Below are 23,110 nucleotides of genomic sequence, written 5' to 3'. Positions count from 1 at the left end.
CAGTGTACATTCTGGCTCAAAAGTTTTCAAGTCATACACATACAATCTATGCAGCCAAATGCTTCACAATTTAGAAGCCACTTCTGCTAAGCAGAGCTGCAGCTCATGACACATCCAGAAATTCCCTGATCATACTCCTCTAGCAGGCAAATATCCACAAAAATCTTCACCCATCCAGGACAAATTAAACCTTATTACTACACCAATGCTACTGACTTTACCCACTTTTTAGAACATAAATGAATACACGCAAGCAAGATCGGAATTTAAAATCTTTAAATGAACTCGTTATAGATTAAGGCCAGTTCAAACACTGCTCCAACAGTTCTATACAGGGCATTTATAAATGCAGTCAAAAAAAAAATTAAATATAATTTTTACAATAATTTTAAGTAAACAAAACATCCATTTGTGATAAACATTCCTCATCTGTTAACATGCAGTATTCTCCCACACATTTTCTGTTTCTGTGCAGCAGATTGTTAACGGTTAATGTCCGTCTATGCAGTAAATATTGGATTACCTTTGGTGGGTTTTTTTATTTAAAAATTAGCTTTTACAATAATCAGATGCATGTACACAATGTTTGAGCAGGCAGTGTCAGTTAAGACTGTGGAATCAACATTTATAATATGTTAAAATGCCACTTGTAGTGGACAAGTTAACATGGCACTGCTCTGCTTTTTGTGGCTACACTGAACAATGGACAAACACAGTAATATGAGAAACTAGACAACAGGCAAGTATGCATTTCCTTCCATCTGGTTAGCAGATTCCTAGACATGTGTACATCAACAAGGATAGCTCTATCTGTAATACAGTGACCTGTAGTTATGTCTCTTCTTTGACAGCTTGTTCCAAAAATATGTACCCAAAGAGAAAGGTTCTTGGTGCCAACATGTGCCAGTGCAATTACCCTGTATAAACCTTACCAATCAGACACAAACTATTTTTTAGAGAATATGAAAAGATGACTTTCATCGTAATTTCTATTTCTGTTAAGTTGCATCTTTCCTCATTATTTCTATTTCTTTTAAGTTGCAACAAATTCACTGTTTTGTGTGTGTAATCTACTGCTACACAGGATACTTTTTGTGGGGGGTTGCCCCAGCTTCCTGCCAACCATCACACCCTCTCTCACTCAATTGTCCCATTTCGCTCTCCATACATCAGAGACAGATGACCAACAGAGGCCATCATTAAAGCAACCACTGGGGTGGCAAGTGTTTTGCATTTTTTTGTCACTAAACTCACTGTGCATGCCCTGTACCCAGGATTTGGCATGCAGTGGCAGCAGTAAGGGAATGTCACTCAGTTCTGTGAATGACATAACCTCTCAACACAGCGCTTACCACCTTGAAACTAGCCCTCCCTTTAGGACTCTATTCTCCACTTGTGACGCAAGCATGGGAGTGTGTGCTCTGGACATACCTTCCCATACAGTCCATCTAAAAAAGAGGTGGGCTGGCAAAGCTGTTCCACCCCTCTCCTCCCCATGGTAGCTTCAGCAGTTGCCCAAGCCTGTAATCAAATTCAGGCTGCCTTGGCCATTGTCAGGGGCTTTATATTCCTCTATGCCAATGGAAATGGCAGCTGATACTGAGGAAATCATATACAAAAGTATATACAGACCAGGAACATGAATGAAAAAAAAAAAAATCTCCCTTACAGTTTAACTTCATGTGGGCCGCATACCAAGATGAAAGAAAAAGTTCACTTCACTCTAATGTTATAAACTTAAAAAAATCAACAAACATATTATACGATGGGCAAGCATATAATGCACAACATACCGGAATTCACAATGTGACCCCAAGCTATCACTATCTGTAGTTCTGCTGCTGCACTGTCACTCATGAGATACCCTGAAATTACTCCACTCTCACTTAGACACTGTGTGAATGACATGCCTATCCAGCATGTGTCATATGTATATTTATGTGATGGCATATACAGACAGCATTTAGGAAATTAAGACAGCCTTTGAAGAAAATTCAGGTACTTTACATTTCCAAAAACCATTAGGATATTCCAAAACTTATACAAAACACTAATTCACTGATACATGAAAGACGTACCATTTCTTTGTATGGTAGAACACCAATGGAAGTTATTTTTCTGAAATACTCAAATACTTCCCCTTTCCACATTCAATATTACATTAAGGCATCTGCTTCCCATACCCACAATAACATTGTATTTGAAGTTATTACGCAATACCACATCTGAAATGTTAGAAGAGAGACAACTGAAAGGAAGTTTCCTCTATATAATCAAGTTGGGACACTTCTGTGATCTGCAACACTTATGATAATTTACTGTGCTAGACAAACAGAAAAGAGTCAATATGACATTCTCTGCGCTTCCATTTTTGTCCCATGTATCAACCCGCGACTCAAAGCCACCAAAATCGGACATAAACAATCAGCATGATGATGAATACTGCTACTGCTGCCACCTTAGCGTATGTTGATCTCATGTTTAGGTACTTGGCATCTTGCCTGTATTTCTTGGACAGACTGGAAAGGTTGCTTGCTTTGGAGTCCAGTGCTTAAAGACAAAATATAAATGTTAGCCAAATCAAAGAAATCTGTCAAACACTGGAATTACACTGAATGTTAGAAAGACTACTACCATGACACGTTCCCTTAAAAAGTTCTTACACAAACTAATACAATTCTAGGCATTGCATCATGTCACCATCACTGGTCAACCCCAAATAGGGCAAAAAGACAACACATAATAAACTACCTGCCTCCTAGAATGCAGTGTTAAAATGTACATTACTTACCTTAGCAGAATTCAAACCAGTTTATTTCAGATTTATCCCTAGTGTGTGTGTGTGTGTGTCTCATTTTGAATAAGGTAAGAATCTACACACACACTGGATTTAAGAACAGAATCATGGGATTGTTGACAACAAAGTTGTCTAGTTTTCACTTGAAGCTATTGGGTACTGATATTGAAATAAAAAACACGAAAGCAATGACTGTCATTTTGCTACCGTTTATTAAACTATAAAGCGCTTTAATCTTTAACACAATACAAAAGTCTTTTCAGATTAAAACAGTATTCCAACTAACCAGATTTAAAGATTTTCATTATTCACATGACTACTCTTCTTTTATTCAAACACTTGCATTATCTTAAAGTCATAGTCATCCATAACCACCATATCTTACACACTCCATTAATAAATATAAATATTTATAAAAAAATATCAACATTAAGAAATTCAAAATATTATGAAATACAGTGTATAACTCTAAACAAATCAATAATAAATTTGCATTTACCATCTCGTTTATGCTGAAATAATTAGACTGCAGAACTCTATCCCATATAAGCTTTTAGCTTCAACAAACAAGCAATAGATGACAATTTAATCCTGGCAATCTACCCGCATTTAAGCGCACCTGCTAGTATAGTTCTTTTTTCTCTAAAAGTAAATTCCACGGTCCTCACCTCAGATTCTGTAAAACTCTTTCTAGAACAACAAATTTATGTCCTGGACATTCATTCATATGTTAAACAAAGCATTAGTAAAATTACCTCTTTTAATTTCATACATATGTTCACAAATTCTTTCCTTAATTTTGCATTCTGTTTTTCCTACATAAAACATTTTGACAAAGCCCCATACACAACACCTGATGTATTACAGTTGTATTTACCATTCATGATAAATAATCTGTTGTTAATAGTAAATGTTTCCCCTAAATGTATATGTTTGCAATAATTACAATTCCACATTTATTCATATTATTTTGTGTTCAATTTTTCACTGTCATAGACTCAAACATATTTTTAAAACTCTTCCCTTTCTTATACACTACAGTAGGTTTCTCTCTTATTTTTCCTTTTACATCGTTATATTCATTTATTATTGTCCAGTTTTTATTTAATACCTACATAATTAGTTCACTATCCAAGGTGAAAGTAGTGACAAAACAAATTTTAGATCTACATTCTGTATTCTGTCCTTTATTTCTTGCTAATACGTTTACATTCATAGTATTATTCAAGACTGGGGCAAGAAATCTGTTTCGCATTTTATTAATTACCTCATACATGGAATTATCTGTAAATATTTCAGCATACTCTCTCTTTCTGAACATGTTTTTTTAATCTGTGACACTCCTCCATGGAATCACTGAAGACAAACACCATTCATGCTGGCCGAACAGATTGTCCCTTCACAACAGCTTTTCTCTGCACTATGGGGTGGGAAATACTGAAATGCAAAAATGAATTTGAGTATGTTGGTTTTCTATAAATTGTTGAGGTAAATCTATTTTTTTTCATGATCTTTTACCAATGTAACATCCAGATAGAGTATTCTTTCCCTATCTCATGTGTAAACCTTAAAAATTCAGTTATCGAATTTATATATTTGATAACCATCTGAATCTTTTTTTTTGTCTCATCTTTCCAAACTATAAACGTCATCCAGATACCTTTATAAAGGCACCAGGATTGTACATTTTCACTGCTGAAAATACACTTCCTCTCCCATTCTTTCATAAATATGTTAGAAAATAACGGCCCACATGTGGACCCCATAGCCACTCCTTTTTCTTGCAAGAATTATTGGCTTTCAAAATAAATTTTTTTTCAGCACAAGATCTAACGTATCAGCATTTGTTTGTGTCTTTCGGCTTTTCCCGGTTAGGGGTCGCCATAGCAGAAACTCCAATCCACTAATGATTGGCAGTAGATTTTTACGTGCTGGCTTGCCGGGCCTAACGCACAACCTTCAATGAAGGAACGCCCATTCACACATGTCGCCACACAGAAAACGCTCTGAGAATCGAACGGGCAACGTCTAACTGTGAGGCGATCTAACGTATCAGCATACAGATTTATTTTTTCTTGAGATAATTCACCACTTTCAGGCAGAAACTCAGTACTCCCTTCAACATCCACGATATGTGGAACCAGTGTAAATATATCTTTAACATCTATGGTCAAAAAATATATTTCTCATCAATAATTCAAACCATTACATTTATCCCGTGAATCTTTAACATATTCCATATTTTGCACAAAACTTTTCATTCAAATATTTCACTATAAGGTATGTTATAGAGCACCTTGCATCCACAAAGGGTCTCATCAGTTGATTATTCTGAACTTTATGAATTGTGGTACCCCAAACACTGTTGGCACCATGGGATTTCCCATATTTAAATACTTACATTCATCACATGTATAATAATGTATTAATATTGCTGTATGAAATATTAACCTCATTCTTTGATACTTGTCTTTAGGTTTCTAAAAATAAAATACTAGTCATCCTATCAATATAATCCAGTTTATCAATGATAAGATCCCCTTTAACTGGTTTCATTATTCTTACTTCATAAGCTCTTAATGTGTCTAAAACTTCTTTTTCACATCTTGTCATACTCCAATTATCAATCTCATTATTTTTATTTAACATATACCCAATATTGAGCTCACAAGTAGGCTTGAACAAATGAAATACTGGATGTGGGGGGGGGGGTTGTAGATACTAGCTACTATTAAACCAACAGTATCCAAACAACTATCTTCAAATATCAAGTTCAGATTTAATCTCCTAACAAATATTTTTAAATCCACAATACTTTCCACGACATCTGCCCTCTTTACTGGAACAAATGTGAGCCCTTTAGCAAAAATATCTACATGTCCTGAATTGATTTCACTTGAACTAAAGTTAAACACTTTAAAATCACCAGTCCTATTTGTAATAACAGTACATAATTGTTCAAAGTAAAAATACAATTTAACTTGTCATTTAGTTCTGTTGTCGCTTCCATCCCCTCTTTTTCTTCAAAATTCTGCCACTGCTGGTTGCGGCCCTAGGGCGAATAATTCTGCCCTATCCATTGTTCACTCGACTGCCCTTCCTTCTCACTCAGTCTCTTGGATTGCCATAGTGGTGGAAAGTCTAAACTAAACAGAGTGACTAGTATCATGTTATCACATTTACATTATTATAAGAGGAATTCACCACCACCATTATTGTTGTTAGTAAATTTCTTTCCCCATCCCTGAGATTCTGGTGGACTGGGTATGCTTTCTGATTCAAATAATCAGTTCTATCCCTTTCAAATTTCTTTAATTTTTTCTGTTTTATCTTGTATATTTGTTTGCCAATAGTCTTAAAAATGCAGACATGTTGCAGTCTAAACTGTTCGTATAAATCTTCAGTAACAGATTTATCAAGCACCGTAATTTCACTACCAAGTTCTTCAATGATTCTCAAATTATGTTCGAGTTCCATGAGTTCACACCCATATCCATCAAAGTTGCATCAATTCTTCATTTAATGGTGAACTCCTCATCAAGAGAGTAGGATAACTCTACATCCTTGGGTTATTACGGATAAACTGGATTATACTGATAGGATGAATAGTATTTTGTTTGAAGAAGAAACCTACAGACAGGCATCAAAGAATGAGGTTAATATTTTGTACGGCAAAATTAATACATTATACATGTTAATGCAACAGAAAATAAATAGTGATGAATAAGTTTAAATATGGGAAATCCCATGGTACCAACAGTGTTTGGGGTACCAAAAATTCATAAAGATTAGAATAAATCTACTGACGAGACTCACTGTAGATGCAAGGTGCTGTACAGAACATACCCTATAGCAAAATATTTGTATAAAAAGTTAAATAGGTTTGTGCAAAAAGTGGAATATGTTAGGAAAGATTCATCTGATTTTTTGAAAAAAAATTTAATGGCTTGAATTATGATGAAAAATATATTTTTTGACCATAGATGTTACAGATCTATTTATAGTGATTCCACAAATTTTGGGTGTTGAATGGTCTACTGAGTTTCTGGGTGAAAATCGTGAATTATCTCAAGAAAAAATCAATCTGTATGCTATGCTAGATCTTGACGTGAAAAATAATTTTAATTTGTTTTGAAGGCCAATATTTCTTGCAAGAAAAAGGAGTGGCTATGAGACCCCCATGTGGGCCGTTATTTGCCAACATATTTATGATCGAATGGGACAGGAAATTTACTTTCAACAGTGAATATGTACAATCCTGGTGCCTTTATACAAGGTACCTGGATGACATATTTACAGTATGGAAAGAGGAGGATGAGAAAGAAAACATTCCCATGTTTATGGAATATATAAATTTGACACGCGAATTAAGGTTTACACATGAGATAGGGGAAGACTGCATCTCCTATCTGGATGTTATGTTAGTAAAAGACCGTGTTAAAAAAGAAGTTGTGGACACGTTCCATGTTTGATGTCCATCTCGCCCTTCACTCTTACTGGTTGGGTTCGGAGCTGATCCTCGGCTTTAACTCGACCGAATACTAAAGCTTGGCTCGTGGCTGAACACCTATCCCATCATGCAGTGGTGTAATCCCCCAGATCTTGTTTGCTGCTAACCATAACAACAAATTTACATGTATCATATTGTAGAATATAGATATAGCTAAGAAAGTCAGAGAATCTCCTTGCCTAAGGAAAAAACACCTCCAAGTCCTCCAGAAGCCTTGGGCTGAGGGGAAGGCAGGAGGGTCGTAAGAATGAAGGGCGAGATGGACAACAAACATGGAATGGAATGTTATGGTGAGTGCATAACTTTAGGTTTTGTCAACCTATCCCTTCATTCTTACTGGTTGGGACAGTGTCCCTAGCACCACATTTCCAGGGTGGCTCATGGGAGTAGTTTTCAGTACAGTGGAACCAATGGAGGCCCTGCCCCTATAGGTCAAATCCACTTTGTAATGAGTGATAAAGGTAAAGGTATGGGACCTTGCTCATGTAGCAGCTGCACAAATACTGTCCATTGACAGTCTAGCTAGGTAGGCAGATGATGTTTGCTACAGCTCTTGCAGAGTGTCCCTTGACAGGTAGCTCTCTGTTATTAGTACTGTAGATAAAGGTGATGCAACTGAAAGCCAGTTTGTGTGTGTGACCTTAGAAACAAACATACCTTTTTTTGCTTCTGAAAAGGAAATAAACAACAGGTCAGATTTTCTAAAATCCTTGGTTCAGCGTAAACAGAAGCAGAGTTGTCTGTGCACATCTAATTGGTGTACCTTGTATTCTGCCTTGTTGCTATGATTGGGGGAAAAACAATGGCAGCTCAATAGTTTGGTTTTGATTAGTTTAAGAACACATTTCAGGTAGAAAGGATGGGTTAGTTTGAAGAGATATTCTATCCTTATGGAAGATCAAGTAAGGAGGTTTAATTGATAGGGCTTGCAGTTCCGAGACTCTCCTTGCAGAAGTAATGGCCACTAATAAAATTGTTTTCCATGACAGAAACTTGAGAGCACATGTTGATGAGGGCTCAAATGGAGGTAAAGTTAGACAAGATGGGACAGAATTCAAATCCCATGGGGACAGGGGCTCTTTTATGGGAAGTCTTAATAAGCAAGTACCTTTTAAGAAAGCTTTGCACAATCTGTGGGACATCAAGTTAGGAGTCAGTCACCCATATGAAAACTAGAAATTGCAGCTAATTGGACTTTAATAGTAGCTGCAGCGGAACCTTGCTGAAAGAGCTCTGCCAGGAATTCAAGAATAGAGCTAATTGGGGCAGAGAAGGGATCAGATGTCTTTTGATGCGGCCCAGTATGAGAACCTCCTCCATTTACTGGAATATAACTTCCTGGTTGAAGCCTTGTGTGAAGATACTAAAATAAGTTTCACTGCTGGTGTGAAATTATGAAGCCTGATTAAACTTAGAACTGCAGCTGCCAATTTGAGGGTTTGGAGGGAGGGGTGGATTGTTTCGGACGTACGGGTTAGAAGGTCTGGAACTGGGTCCAGAACCCATGGTTCCTCCTGAAGATGAGGCCAGAGGAAGGGAATCCAAATTTGACGAGGCCAGTATGGGGCAATGAGAATTAGCCTGCTTCCCAATGACTTGGCTTTCTGTATGACTTTGGGTATTAGAGGAAAGGGGGAAAATGCATAAAGAAGTCCCAGGGGGCCAATCGTGTACAAGTATGTCTCTTGGCGACTCCCCTGGAGCGAGGACTAGGGCAAAGTAGCTGCTATATTTGGGATTCATGGGTGCTGCAAAGAGATTGCAGCAAGGCTGGCCCCATTTCCGGAAAACTATCTCCGCTACCTCTTGCTTAAGGGACCACTCGTGAGGCATGAGTATTGCCCTGCTGAGTCTGTCTGCCATCATGTTTGATTTCCCCCAGAATGTGCATTGCTACTAGAAAGCGCTGGGAAGATGCAGCCCATTACCATACTTTTGAGTGCCTCTAGGCAAAGGGGATATAGTTTTGGTTCTTCCTTGCTTGTTTATTATACCAGACTACCGACATGTTGTCTGCCTGAATTGCATTTGTTCCTAATGGAAGAGAGTCCTGAAGTTTTGGAACACCAACAGCACTGCTCTCATCTCTAGGACACTGATGTGCAAATGGGCCTCATGCTCTTGCCATGTGCCTTGGACCGTCCTCCCCACTCTATCTGGGAGGCGTCCATGGTCACTGTCGCCACAGGTTGTTGTAGGGTAAAGGGGTGACCAAATGTCACTTGACTGGAAAGGTGCCGCCATCGTAGATCCTTCTTGCATGACTCCGATTCCGATCTAGTGAGACATGGGAAGTTCTTGAAATGACCATTGAAAAAAAAGGAGCCACTGCAGAATTCTCATGTGCATCTGGGCTAAGAGAACTAGGTTTATCGTTGCGGCCATGGTTCCTAGAACTTTTAAGACTGTTTTCACTTTCACTTTGGTTCTTGGCAGAAGGTTGGAAATCTGTTGTCCGAGTAGAAAGAAAGACTCTCTCCGCAGGTAACTTTGCCATCATGGAGACAGTGTCAAGATTTGCTCCTATAAATGTAATAAGCTGACATGGCAACAAGGCAGATTTTTTTGAAGATATTGTTATCCCCAAGTGAGAACAAAGTTGTAATGTGGCATTTCTTGCCTGTTTTAGTAGATGCCTGGTGGTGGCAGTCAGGAGCCAGTCAACTAGGTACGGAAACGCTTGGAATCTCATTCGTCTCAAGTGAGCTGTGACTACTGCCATGCATTTGGTGAACACTCTAGGGGCTGTAGTGAGACCAAAGGGCACAACTCGGAATTGGTAATGACTGGCTTCCAGCCAGAGGCGCAAATGACTCCTTGATGGCCTGTCCAGTTTTATATGGTACTACACATCCTGGAGGTGTATCGAGCACATCCTATTGTCTTTCTCTAAAAAGGGAAGAATAGACTGCAGTGTCACCATTCGTAACTTTGACTTCTTTACGGATTCATTTAGTTTGCGGAGATCCAAGATGGGTCTCCAGTCCCCTGTTCTTTTTGGCACTAAAAAGAATCCCGAGTAAGTTCCGAATCCTATTTGGTCTGCGGGGACTCTGGATGACTCTCTTGTCCAGCAACTTTTGAATCACTACAGTTGCCTGTTCCATTTGACTGGGTGGAACGTCCTGGATTTTTCTGATGTGTGGAACAGGAAGGCAAAGTGGACTGGAATAACCTCTGGATATTCCACTTTGTACCCACTTGTCTTTTGTAATCTCTCGTCAGGTTTCTGGGTACAAAGATAACCCCCCCCCCAACTGCCTCCAGAGGAGGGCAGGTGGGCCTCCTTTCAGGAGCACTAGGTCGGCCACGAAATAAATCATGGTCACCCTGATTTTGTGGACCCCATCTGCCTCATGGATGACGTCTACTATTACTACTTCCCCCTCTGCCCCTGGGGAAGGATTCACCTCTTGCATCTTGAAAAACTCCCTGGGATTTCTTGAACCACATTTTACCACCCTTCTGACCCTTAGGATAGGGTCTGGAAGGTACAGAAAAATGTACTCCAATGGCAGAGAGAGTTTTCCCTTTCTGCTCGCATCTGGTGAGTGTGTCTGACTTTTGGTCCAAAGAGTGGGGAACAATCGAAAGGGGCATTGACAAAGGTAGACTTGAAAGGTTCTGCAAAACTACACAAGCGCATCAAGGATTGTCTCCTTAGGGAAACTCCTGAACCCGCTGCTCTACTCCCTCCACCCGCTGCATAATAAATCAGTCTCGTGGAGGAGTCCACTACGGAATTTAAGTTGGACAGTTGAGGGGATACCTTACCTGAGACCCCTGCAGCTAATGTAGCTTGAAGAGTATCTCCTAACTCTTTCAGGAGATCTCTCTGAAGTCTAGTGAAGTGAGTCAGGTAGTTCAGCGATCTAAGGGGAAAAGTCACTGACGAAAAAATATGCTTCCCATAGCTGTCCATCATTACTCCTTGTTCAGTGGATGGACAGATGAGGACATTTCAGAAAGTTCCTTCTTAGTGGCTGCTGCCCCCACCATAGCATCTACAGGGATGTCTTTTGTAAGAAATTCTTTGTCTGTTGGGGCGGTAACCTGTTCCATTGCATCTGGTGACTCCCATGCCTTTCAACTAACTACTTCCATGATTTCTTCGAAAGGCAGAGACACCCAAGTGGCTGAAGGTTGAGATCTAGAGGCTTTCAGGTACACAGACTCCTCCTCAGCAAGGTCGATGGGTTTCCAGCTGCCTCTCCGTTTAAGGATTTCTAGGATATCCGCAAAGGAGATATCCTCAGAAGGTGACTGTGGGGACACTCCTGACTCCTTGAGGTCAGTGTCTGAGGTGACTGACTTGTCTGGCGAGTCCAGGTGCTTCCTCTTGCAAAGTCTCTTTCGGTGAGCCTCCTCAGAAGGGTATTCTGCAGAGGTCTCGGGAGACTTGTTCGCCCAATGGGGCACCCTGAGGCCCAGAATCTCGGCTGTCCTGTGGTTGGGGTGGTGCAGAGACAGAAGCTGGTGCTTTAGGGGGAAGAATGTCAGTACCTTTGTGTAGAGCTGTAGGGGAGGACAGCAGTTCAAAAGCTATTCCCCCTGGCTCAGAGGACACCTCATGTTCTGAAGCAGCAGAGGGAATCCCCGGTACCAAGGGGGCTGGCTCCGAACCCGATGTAGGAGCAGAGGTCACCCACCTGAAGCTCCAAGAGGCAAGCTCGGAACCGAAGAGTCTCTGGTCTGAACATCCCTTCTGAACCCGACCGGAAAGCTTCGGCTCCTAGATATCCCAGATGGCACAGAGGATGTCTGAGCAGAAAATGGTTCCAAAATCCCTAGATTGGATCTCGGCACCAAAGATTCTACTACAATGGGTACTAGGCATTCTGGCTCCGATGTTACAGCTTGGCTTGGAGGAGGAATAGACATGGATGAAAAGACCTTTACTGGCTCTGGAACAGACTAGGCTGGAGCCGAGAAAAGTTTTGCCAATGCTGGCGACTTCAGCAATCTGAGCACCACCTATCCACATAGTCATCCAATAGGCTTCCTGGAGGACCTACAGGAAAGGGTAGTTGAGCAAGATCTCTGTAAAATGGGAGACCAGTAACAATTCCAAAGACTGGCTCCGAACCAGAGACTATCTCTGCTCCAAAATCTGTGGCACCGAGGAGCTTGGTTTTGGATCCGATTTGCTAGGTTTTGCGGTCTTATCTGGTGGTTCCGAATGGCCAGAAAAAGATGAAGGATCTCTTGGTAGGTTTGTCAGTTTTAGATGGAGACTTAGACTTACTGGAGGTGCTCTGACTTTCTAAACTTTCAGAGAAAGGAGACTGCAGAATCCCTCTTGCAATGTTTGTTTTTCCTCTCTAGTAAAACACTAGAGCTAAAGGAATGGCAGAAGGTACATGTTTCTTGTAAATGGATGGCTCAAAGACAATACACAGATACTATGACCATCGGTCAAGGACATTTTCTGGGAGCACTTTTGACATTTTTTAAAACCAGACTGCTTAGTTTCTTTTTGGTCTTTAGACATTATGGCACAACAAGCTACAACTATTTTTATATAAATTCAAATCACACTCTGAAAAAGATTATATATGTATGTATATAACTAAACTAAAACTGTACACCACACTGATATATCCAAGTTATTGTAAAGTCAGCAAAGGAAACAAAACTACTCTAGAAAGGGAGGACGTTAGCTATACCCTAGGCCCTCTAACTTAAATGGGCACAAGCTTAACTAACTACCTGAAGAGAATACAACCACAACGTTATAAACACAGAGATTGGAAGCACTTCTAACTTAAGCAATGCTCCAACAAGAAAGTACAACAAAACCCCTAAAAGATACGGGTTTAGCAATTTAAATGGATAGGAGAAACAATGGCCAGACGAGAGAAGCAACGGCCAACAACAAAAGCTAAAAATGGTGAAATGTATGTATGTATATATATATATATATATATATATATATATATATATATATATAAAAGCACTAACAGCAAGAGTGAAAAAAACACACTATTATAAGATATATAACTAACTAATCTTAACACTAATTGCAAGTAACTATTTTAATGAAAAAAATCCAACACTTAGCCACGGCCAAGATGAAGGACCTCCAATCTGTTTACACGGCTAATGAGATCTGGGGGATTACACCACTGCATGATGGGATAGGTGTTCAGCCACGAGCCAAGTGAAAGACTTTGAGCTTTAGTATTCGGCCGAGTCGGAGCTGAGGATCGGCTCCGAACCCAACCAGTAAGAATGAAGGTGAGATAGGACAACGTAACAATACACTTACCTCAAAAATGTATAGAAAACCAACATACTCAAATTCATTTTTGTATTTCACTAGCTACCACCCCGTAACGCAGAAAAAAAGCTGTTGAAATGGACAATTTGTTCAGGCAGTACAAATTGTGTCTATCTTCGATGATTTTATGGAGGAGCACTACAGATTAAAAAACATGTTTATAAAGAGAGGGTATCCTGAAACATTTATAGATACTTCCAAGTACGAGGTATTGAACAAAAGACAAAATGGATTTTTTTGCCCTGATCCTGAAAAATACTATGGATGTAAATGTATTGGCAAGAAATAAAGAACAGAACATGGAATGTAGATCTAAACTTTGTTTTGTCACTACTTCCACCTTGGATAGTGAACAAATTAGGTTGGTATTAAATAATAAACTGGACAATAATAAATGAATATAAGGATGTAAAAGGAAAAATAAGAGATAAACCTACTGCAGTGTATAAGAAAGGGAAGAGTTTTGAAAATGTTTGAATCTATAACAGTGAAAAACTGAACACAAAATAATGGTATGAATAAATGTGGAAGTTGTAATTATTGCAAACATATACATTTAGGGTCAACACTTACAGATTATTTGATGTGAATGGCAAATACAACTGTAATGCATCCGGTGTTGTGTATTGGGCTTTATGCCAAAAATGTCTTGGGTATTATATAGGAAAAACAGATTGCAAAATTAAGGAAAGAATTTATGAACATATGTTGTTGTGTCTTTTGGCTTTTCCCGGTTAGGGGTCGCCACAGCGGAACTCCGGTCCGCTAATGATTGGTAGTTGATTTATGAACATATGTATGAAATTAAAAGTAGTAAGTTTACTAATGCTTTGTTTAAACATATGAATGAATATCCAGGACATGAATTTAAATTTGATGTTATAGAAAGAGTTTCACGGAAACAGAGTGGAGGACCATGAAATTTGCTTTTACATAAAGAACTATATTGGCAGGTACGCTTAAATGCGGGTAGCTTGCCAGGATTAAATGAATTGCCATCTATCACTTGTCTGTTGAAGCTAAAAGCTTATACGAGAGAGACAGTTCTGCAGATAAATTATTTCAGCATGGACGAAAAGGATAATGCAAATTCATTATTGATTTGGTTAGAGTTGTACATTGTATTTTATAATATTTTGAATGTCTTATGTGGATTTTTTATAAATACATTTAGCGTGTGTAAGATATAGTGCTTACTATGACTTTATGGTATGCTAGGGTTTGAATGAAAGAGTAGCCATGTAATTAATGAAAACCTTTAAATTTGGTCAATTGGAATATTGTTTTAATCTGAAGTCGCCTTTTGTATTGTGTTAAAGACAAAAGCGCTTACTATTCAATAAATGGTGGTAAAAAGTGATGGCCCTTGCATTCGCATTTTTGTGAATTTTAAAGTTTGTTCATGGTGGTACAGATATTGAACAGACTGAAGCTCTAATAAAATGATTTTTGGGAATAATCTCTGTACTTTAACTCGGGTATATTTAAACACCACTATCTCATATAGCTCTTTTCACTTACTGGGCATACCCTCTTCAGTTTATTCATAGTGTCCTTGCACTGGGATTGACTAGTATGTCTACCACAGTTGTATTCAGTTCTTCATTCCTAATAAAATTGGGTTCCATCTGCAAGAAAATACACTAACTAGCATTACAAAAATATAAAATTATAAACCTTAAAGCTTACCTACTGAAATACTCAACTGGCTGCAGAAATTTGCCAAGAAAGCTGGAAATAGAAGGTAGAAAGAAATCACCTACTTTAAAATCAACAGCTATGATTAGTAATCCTGCACCTGTTGCATCTTAGTTTGAGACAACTTCTACAATGCTCTATCACTTGGGTAGAATCCCAAGGAGCAATCCAGAAACACCAAAAAGTGGTGAAGAAAGCCTAAAAGGCATGAAAGAATTTAGGACAAATCAGGTGGAGAACTGCCCTGAAAAGGATGTTCTGTTCCTGGAGTTTCAGTCCGCACAACAGGGGTCAGCACTGTGACACAAAGAATACACATGAAACAAGCATTCAAGTGCTCCCCTACCACATGGTCAACAGCCATTTGACTTTTTGCTGGAAATGACACTATAGTGCACTATAAATTAGGAAATCATCTACTTAGCACTAGAAGAACCCTATCACCCAGGAGTCAAAACGGCAAACAGCTCCTCTTTTTTTTTTTTTTTTTTTTTTTTTTTTTTAAACTTACATATTTAATGAAAAGACAGCTGCAGGTGCCAGCAAACTTCCATGGTATGGAGAATATCTGCTCTTTTCATCCAAGTCTCTAGAAAAATTAGGGTCAATGGACTGATTATGATCCCCATCACACACAAAGTGTGGGTTTGTTTTGAGAAATACTTTGTCCTCGTGGAAATCCAATAATGCTCTTTACACGAGACCACCATACAGCTCATAGATAAAGTCAGTGGAAGTGCTAGCTACTATTTATTCATTTATTTAACCATTTGTTAACAAGGTAAGTGAACTTTATACATTTGATCTGGCAGGCTCATACATAGATTAGGACAGCATTTTAGTCATGAAGATGTACTCCCAGATGGAGATGGATTCTTGACAAGGTACCAGTGAAAAAAAAAAACATGAAAAATTGTTGTCATGTGACATGGAGATAACTTCTCCCCTCCATCAAATCAAGGATTAGAACCTTATGATAGAAAGCCAACAGAGGGTCAGGTCATGCATATGCCTGAAGGCAGGCAAACAGATCTGAAGACCAACAAAGTGGAAAGGAAGAAGACGCACTGCAGCATCAAAAAAAAAAAAAAAAAAAAAAAAAAGTAATCTTTTCCACTTCACCTCACTGGTATGCTTCATATTTGGTTTCTTGGCAACTCCAGGGAATTTATAAATCTCTATCGGAAGAGTGGCAACTAGATCACCTCTTTGACAGAAACCAAGCCACATGATGAATGGGGTTTCACTCTGCAGTGCTAGAGTTGCTACTGTTCCACTGAACTGATGGGAATAATTTCCAGAAGAAACAAAGCGGAAAGCTGGAAAACCAGCCTTTTCAAGACCATCAAGTAAGTAACTGCACTAAATGTGGGGCTTTCAGTCTGAAGCTTCAGCAGCAGACTCTGGATTAGTAAGGGCAAGTGGAATCTCCTGCATTAACTGTGCTTCCTAACTTATTAAGAGTACATTCAGCAACAGTTCATTCACCATCTTGCCAGAAACACAGAACTTGGACATCTTTCATGGTGACCAGATCAATATGCAGACTGCCCCATATCCATAAAATCATCATATAAATGGTCTCTGAAATCAGGCCGAGCTCAAGCTGTCCCCCAGGACAAAACTCTCCTAGAATCTGGGCTACCACATAAAAAGCAGAAGAGAATATCAGCTACTTCCTTGAATTTCTGACCTCATCAGCGGGGGCTCTACCCTAGTACTGATCTAGCAGATTTCTCTACTAGAATCCATATGCCCTGGACCAATGTTGATCCTAGTTAGGCTCCTCAACCTTTCAGCAATTCATCTGAAGTCTGTTTTTCTAATCTTCCTTAAGTTGCCCTAAAGTGCAACTGCAAGATGTGTGGCGACACTCACCACATTATATGATGACAGTAATGGTCTGACACCAGAAACAGCTCCAAAAAGGAATGGTGGTTTTACATTCACTGACAGCACATGATCCACCATAACACCTCTATACACATATGGGTGAACAAGTCTGTAAATACAACTACTGACATAAAAAAAATGATGTAAATGGATAAGGACCTAACTGAAATCAGACTAAAGAAGCTAGAGTCCCTGATTGCAATAAGACTCAGGAAATTAGATCCACAAGCCACTCTCAGAACTCTCTTTTGTGGAAAAAGGTTACACAATAAACAATGTCCACTAGATGTTCTGGGGTTTACTCAAGCTAAGAAAGTTAAAAAGGACACCTGCCATCCAGGTATTTGAAAACCAGGATGATGTTCTGCTGAGGGGTCTATATTATAACTGTCAATCCTATATTGTACAAACAGGGTCAGAGGAATAACCAAGTATGGCGCTAATACAAAGCACCAATCACCTGCAGAAATACTAATTAAACTTCCATCTCCTCATGAATTAATAAACATCCATTACAACATCCAGGAGCAGTATCAGCATATATACCAAGACCATAAGAAAATTTGCACATTTAATAATACAACTGGAATACTTGATGTCAAGGATACATCAAAATCTGCTCAGCTTTTTAGGCATTAGGAAGAGGCAGAAAATAAATCCTGCTCTACTAACAAAATGCCTCAACCACCCTGATAAGAGAGATCAGGACTGTGCTAAATTGTCTTCTAACATTAACTAGTCCTTCAGGGAGGATTAAGCAAAGGACTACTAACCAGTATGTGACAATTTTCAATTACATCCAGAATCCACTTCTCTTAGTTAAAGCTATTTCACATGGGGAAACTCTACCATAGTGGTCCTAGGGAAATGGGAATGCTGCTGGTCTTGCTCAGCCAAACAACTCTTAGGAGTCAGAGTGAAGTCCCAGTAACAGAAGTCATGTTTGCTCCTTAACTGCCAATTTTAGATGGAAGTCTCTTTCTAAACAGACCGGTAGACCTGGCAGCTGGAAGGGGGAATGCATGTCATCTATAGTGAAGATGCCTTTGTCACTTCTATCGATATCCTCTACAAACTTCTAAGAACGTCACCAAACTTTACCTTACTTTGGAAAGGTGCATCTAAAATTATTCTGGCATATCCATTCAAGAAAACAGGAAAACAATTCAGGCAGCTTGGTACACGCAAATGCCTGAGGTAACTCTTTTTTCAGTGTTTTGCATCAAAAGTAAACTTGACAAGAAAGTTCATTTTTGAGGCTGTATGCAGGATGCTTCCCTTAGTCTCCTACTCCTCACAATCAAGAATGAAAGACAACTCTTCCAGGTCCTTGTTCACCACACAAGTATGGAGCGACAAAAGGAATGAGAAATGTGGGATCAAACAACAGGTTTCTCTAATGTATTCCTCAACTTCACGGCCCTTTTCCTCCCTATTTACATTGTCCTCTGTAAAGCAACAATAAAGCATTTACAATTTTTGTAATTCCCCTTACTTCTGTAACAGAAGCCTACCTTCTCATACTGTGATGGTTTCACTTACAAAATGATTCTCTCACGTTTGAATAAAGCTTGCTGGAGTCGCCCAATTACTGACATCATCGAGGCCAGGCAATGCAGGTACTTTTTTTTTTTTTTTTAATCAGTTTCCTCCCCCAAAGTGACATCACCACAGCCATCATCTGATTCTAACTAAAATAATAAGACCCACCCATTCTGTGATGTCATGGCTCCCTTGTCCTTCGCCCAGCCTGAGTGCTGTTCATTTTATTCAGTAGTAGTGTAGTAACACCGATGTTTGGAAAAACAGAAATTTGGTATGCATACTTGTACATTCTGCATGGCAAATGATGCTTAGGTGGTGTATCGCCTGCATACTTCTCTGTTGTATTTGCACCAGATACTGCTAGTGTGCAGTGCGGGAATAGAAAGATTTAAACATTACCCTGGTATCAGAGGTGGCAGTGCAACATATTCAGAGTAGCTTAACATGAGAGTATCTCTAAGCAAGCACCATGTGAAACCTGAACAAGCACCTAGAATTATTCAGTGCAGCTTCCACACCTTATACTCACGTGAACATGAGTAGCTGCATATTGATGGCTAAAGGTGTATGGGCATGTCAGGTGGTTACTACACTGCAAAACTGGTATGTAATGGTGGAGATATTTGAAGGTATGAGCAAACACACCAGTATATTAAAGCCATAGCACCAATTGAACTGGAGGCTGGCAAATAGATTTAGTAAGGGATTTTGTCCATGCACAAATATTTCAACAGTAATTCTTTGCAGTGGCATCCATTATCTGATTCAAGGTAAGTTAATCTTGATGTCCTTTATTTAAAAAAAAAAATCAATAAAAAATTTACTTTGTTATAAGTGACTTCTGGACACAAGAAAAAGGAAGGGGAAAATATAGCAATGTGGTTTGTATGTACAAAGACAAATCCAGGGACACTGCAAAAGTTTTTTTTGCAAACCAACCAGTGGAGTAAAAACATATGAAGGCAAACACTGCATACCAACACACTTTGCACATGTAAATCTCAATTTTAACAAGGTGGAAGCATGAAGTGATACCTTAGCACTTAAATTAATAAAGATCTAAACTGGTTAATAGTATAAATGTTTTATTCTTTATCTCCTTGATGCAAGACCTTACTGGATGTGATTGCAGTCAAGTAAGGCCATGGCTATAGTGCAGCAAAAAAATGCCCCCTCTAACAAAGGAAATGCTAGAGCAAAGATTAAATTACATGAGTCAAGCACCCTGCTGAGATCTGCCAGTCAATGGAATTACCAGGTCAAATTACCCTCAGGACTTTGACAGCTAGGGAAGCTAAGTGCTATGAGGAGGGGAGAAGTAAATGGACTGGAATTCATTGTCTCACAAATTAGTGTAATTTAAACTAAATTAGAAAAAAAGGCAGCAGTAAACAGCACTTTGAGTGTGTTCTGTGGCATTTGCACTGTTTCTGTTTTAAGTAGTCATCCAGCAGCAGGGAATGTTACTTACACTGTTCTATTTTACTCAGTACTTTGTACGCATGCAACATCTATGAAATGACAGGAACTTTAGGCAAACAGAGGCCTGCATGATGTAACATTTTTGAGCCAAACAATGATTTCTGGGATACTGGATGGCAACCTGATTTATCCAAACCACGTCAATATGCCAGCCTCCAGGTGGTCAGAGTCTGGAATTACATATAAAAATATTTAAAATCCTGTAAATAATCCCAGAGTGCTGTTAAAGTGTAGGAAACATCATGCCATGATGTTTTAAACATGTTTGAGTCTGTGGGTGCGGTACTCCTTTAACAAATTTTGTCCAACCACATTGTAGGGCTGAAATGCCAGAAGAGGGGATAGCTTGTATGACACCATGGTTCAATCTTAAGAATAATAGTGTCTGTAATGGTCCTGTACTCACAAACCAAGAACTGCAGAACACTCAAAATGGACTAAAGTTGTTAGGCATCAAATATGGGAACATGCCAGATGAGAACACTAAGGGAAGATCCCAACTACAAAAGTGGTTGGAAAAACAGGGAACAGATGTGATGCACACACTAAGCTCAGCAAAAATGGCGGGGGTGTGGGAGGTGGGATTATGAGATTATTTAACGTATCAGCTGATCACAGAGGCCACTGCAGCAGATGCCAGCTAGAATTTAATTTGTCTCAGCCATCTGTTGGTTTAGACCGTCAACACTTCTAGCTCTCATCCTTGAGAAGTGCTCATCCCTTTCTAGTGCATACTGTGGTGAGTTAGAATGAGGTGTCTGGCCTCACCATTTAGAGTATTTCCCACAATAAACATGACTGAACTGCACCTCAAAAACACAAAATTAAATAAGCATATAAAAAGAAGTGTTGTACGAACAGGAAAAGACACTTAGGTCAGATAAAAAATCCACTAGAGACAGAAAGGCAACAAGTTAACAAGTGTCCAATGCAAAGGGCCCTCTCAAAGATCAGCCTAGCTTATCTGTCACAACTTGCATTGAAGGGGCCTACGCAGTGCATGGTACTCGGGAAAAGTCCTAAGTAACATTTAAACTTCCTACAGAAACATAAGCCAGACAACCAAGGCCCAGAATGCTAAAACCTGCAGCAGAAAAATATGGGAGTTCATCTCCTGATATGGAGAATCAAACAATAAATGTCTGGAGAAGGTATGCAATGATGGCCAAGTGTTCATGGAAAAGATGTCCAAAAGTGGGCTGATTTTATTAAACAAATCGCTAACCCATAAAATCAAATCTAAAATGGTAAATTCTTAAAATACTGAAAGCTGATGTGTTAGAATATTAGAATATGCTGCAATGTTGAATTACTGTGAAGTGAATAAAATAAAATCTGCATTGCTAGGGCTGCATAGCCCACAAGGGGGCTACAGCCTACCCCCCAGTCACCCAGACTCTGTACTTCGCAGTCACTGTTAAACTGAAAAAACAAAAAAACAAAAAAAAAAACAAATTAAAAGGTAGTACTGTACTTCACTGCAACATACAGTGTGATCATGGTGTCTATACATAGACCAGGGGATATGGGGACAAAGTCTCCCCCTTGCATTACATATTTAGAATATATTTTTTATCTCTTGGTATTTTTCTTTTTCTTGTACCTTTCATTAATTCAACAACTGTGTTACTTCAACTTGAGTTTTGAGACTTTACATTTGATAATTTTACTGGCATTCTATCTTATGTCAGGTACCCTTTGACACTGAAGCAGCAATTCCACCATTTTCCTCACAATGGCTAATAGGCAATTGGCCACCTAATAAAAAACAATACTATTACCAATCCACTTGGATAGAGTCTGCTTTGCTACTCCAAATGTTCCCCTCTACCTTAAGCAAAGGAGATGAGCAATTATTCAGTCTTCTCAAGGTCAGCAGCCCTTGTTAGCACAGATAGCACTCCAAAATTAAGATAGTGAAGGCCCCTCTCCTAAAAAGAAGCCAGAGAGCTTAATGGACTGATTACGACAAAAATCTGAAGCCACTTTTAGAAGGAACTGTGAGTTAACCCTAAGTGAAGCCTGATCCTTAGGAAAGGCCAACTATGCATTGCTACACAACACAGCCTGTATTCCAAGCTCCAACTGGCAGAGGTGCTGGCTACTAAAAATGAGGTTTTTCAGGAAATGGTCAGCAACTACGTCCAAAGGCATATGGAAAATTCCAAGTCTCACAAACAACTGTTATTCTTCAAAGGAGGCTAGAAATGAAACACTGGTGAAGTTGTCCAAGGGTCATAAAAACCCCCAAAGTATTCTTCCCCTTCACACAATGCAGGATGCATCTAACTCCCATTCTCCTTTATTCTGCTACATACAGAAGAAGTTAGGGAGGATCACATCTTCTCTCAAGGTAAAGATGGACTTCCAGTACCCCTCAGAATGGGGGGGTGGGGGTGCTGAATGCAAAAGTCTGTAATTCAACTGTAAAACAAAATAGAGAAGAAACCACACAGTAGCACAGAATGAAATGATAAAGCGCTTTTCGTTTATTCCAATAAACAAACTTCTTCAGATCAAGAAAAACAAAAAGTCACAGCTTAAATACTCTCTGGGCTAATACTTACAAAGTCAATGAACTACTTAAAGTGAAAGCTGACTTACAAGACATGCCCTATTTGCAAACACAACTAGACTAAAAACTGCTTTTAAAGTAAAAGCTAAAAATCCAAATAGTCAGACTAAAAGTACAACTAGCGTTGTCTATAAAAATGTGTAAATCTAGCCAGCTACTAAGTTAGTGAGGCAAAGAAATAATAATTACAAGTACATAAAACCTCCGCTGGTGTTTGTAAAACTGAGTTAATACAAATACCTATGTTAGTGCACTAAACTGTGTATGTTGAAGCACATTAAGTGTACTGAACATAATTGGTAGTAAGTAAAGTATCAAGATAAAACTACA

General features: G+C 39.0%; 1 protein-coding gene across 1 annotated transcript in view; it reads right to left on the bottom strand.

Moving 5' to 3' along the window:
• Positions 1-261: 261 nt before the first annotated feature.
• LOC122813418 (vesicle-trafficking protein SEC22b-like) overlaps positions 262-23,110 on the bottom strand; it is a 329,060-nt gene continuing 306,211 nt past the window's right edge. The window contains exon 7 of the mRNA XM_044085734.1: positions 262-2,550. Coding sequence (XP_043941669.1) covers positions 2,396-2,550 — 155 coding nt within the window. The 3' untranslated portion in view covers positions 262-2,395. The remainder of the gene's footprint in view (positions 2,551-23,110) is intronic.

Source organism: Protopterus annectens, chromosome 10.part0, assembly GCF_019279795.1.
Source record: "Protopterus annectens isolate FY-2018-M chromosome 10.part0, PAN1.0, whole genome shotgun sequence".
NCBI classification, from domain to species: Eukaryota; Metazoa; Chordata; order Ceratodontiformes; family Protopteridae; genus Protopterus; species Protopterus annectens.
Note: the sequence above shows the minus strand (reverse complement) of the source record. Positions and strands in the feature narration are given on the sequence as shown.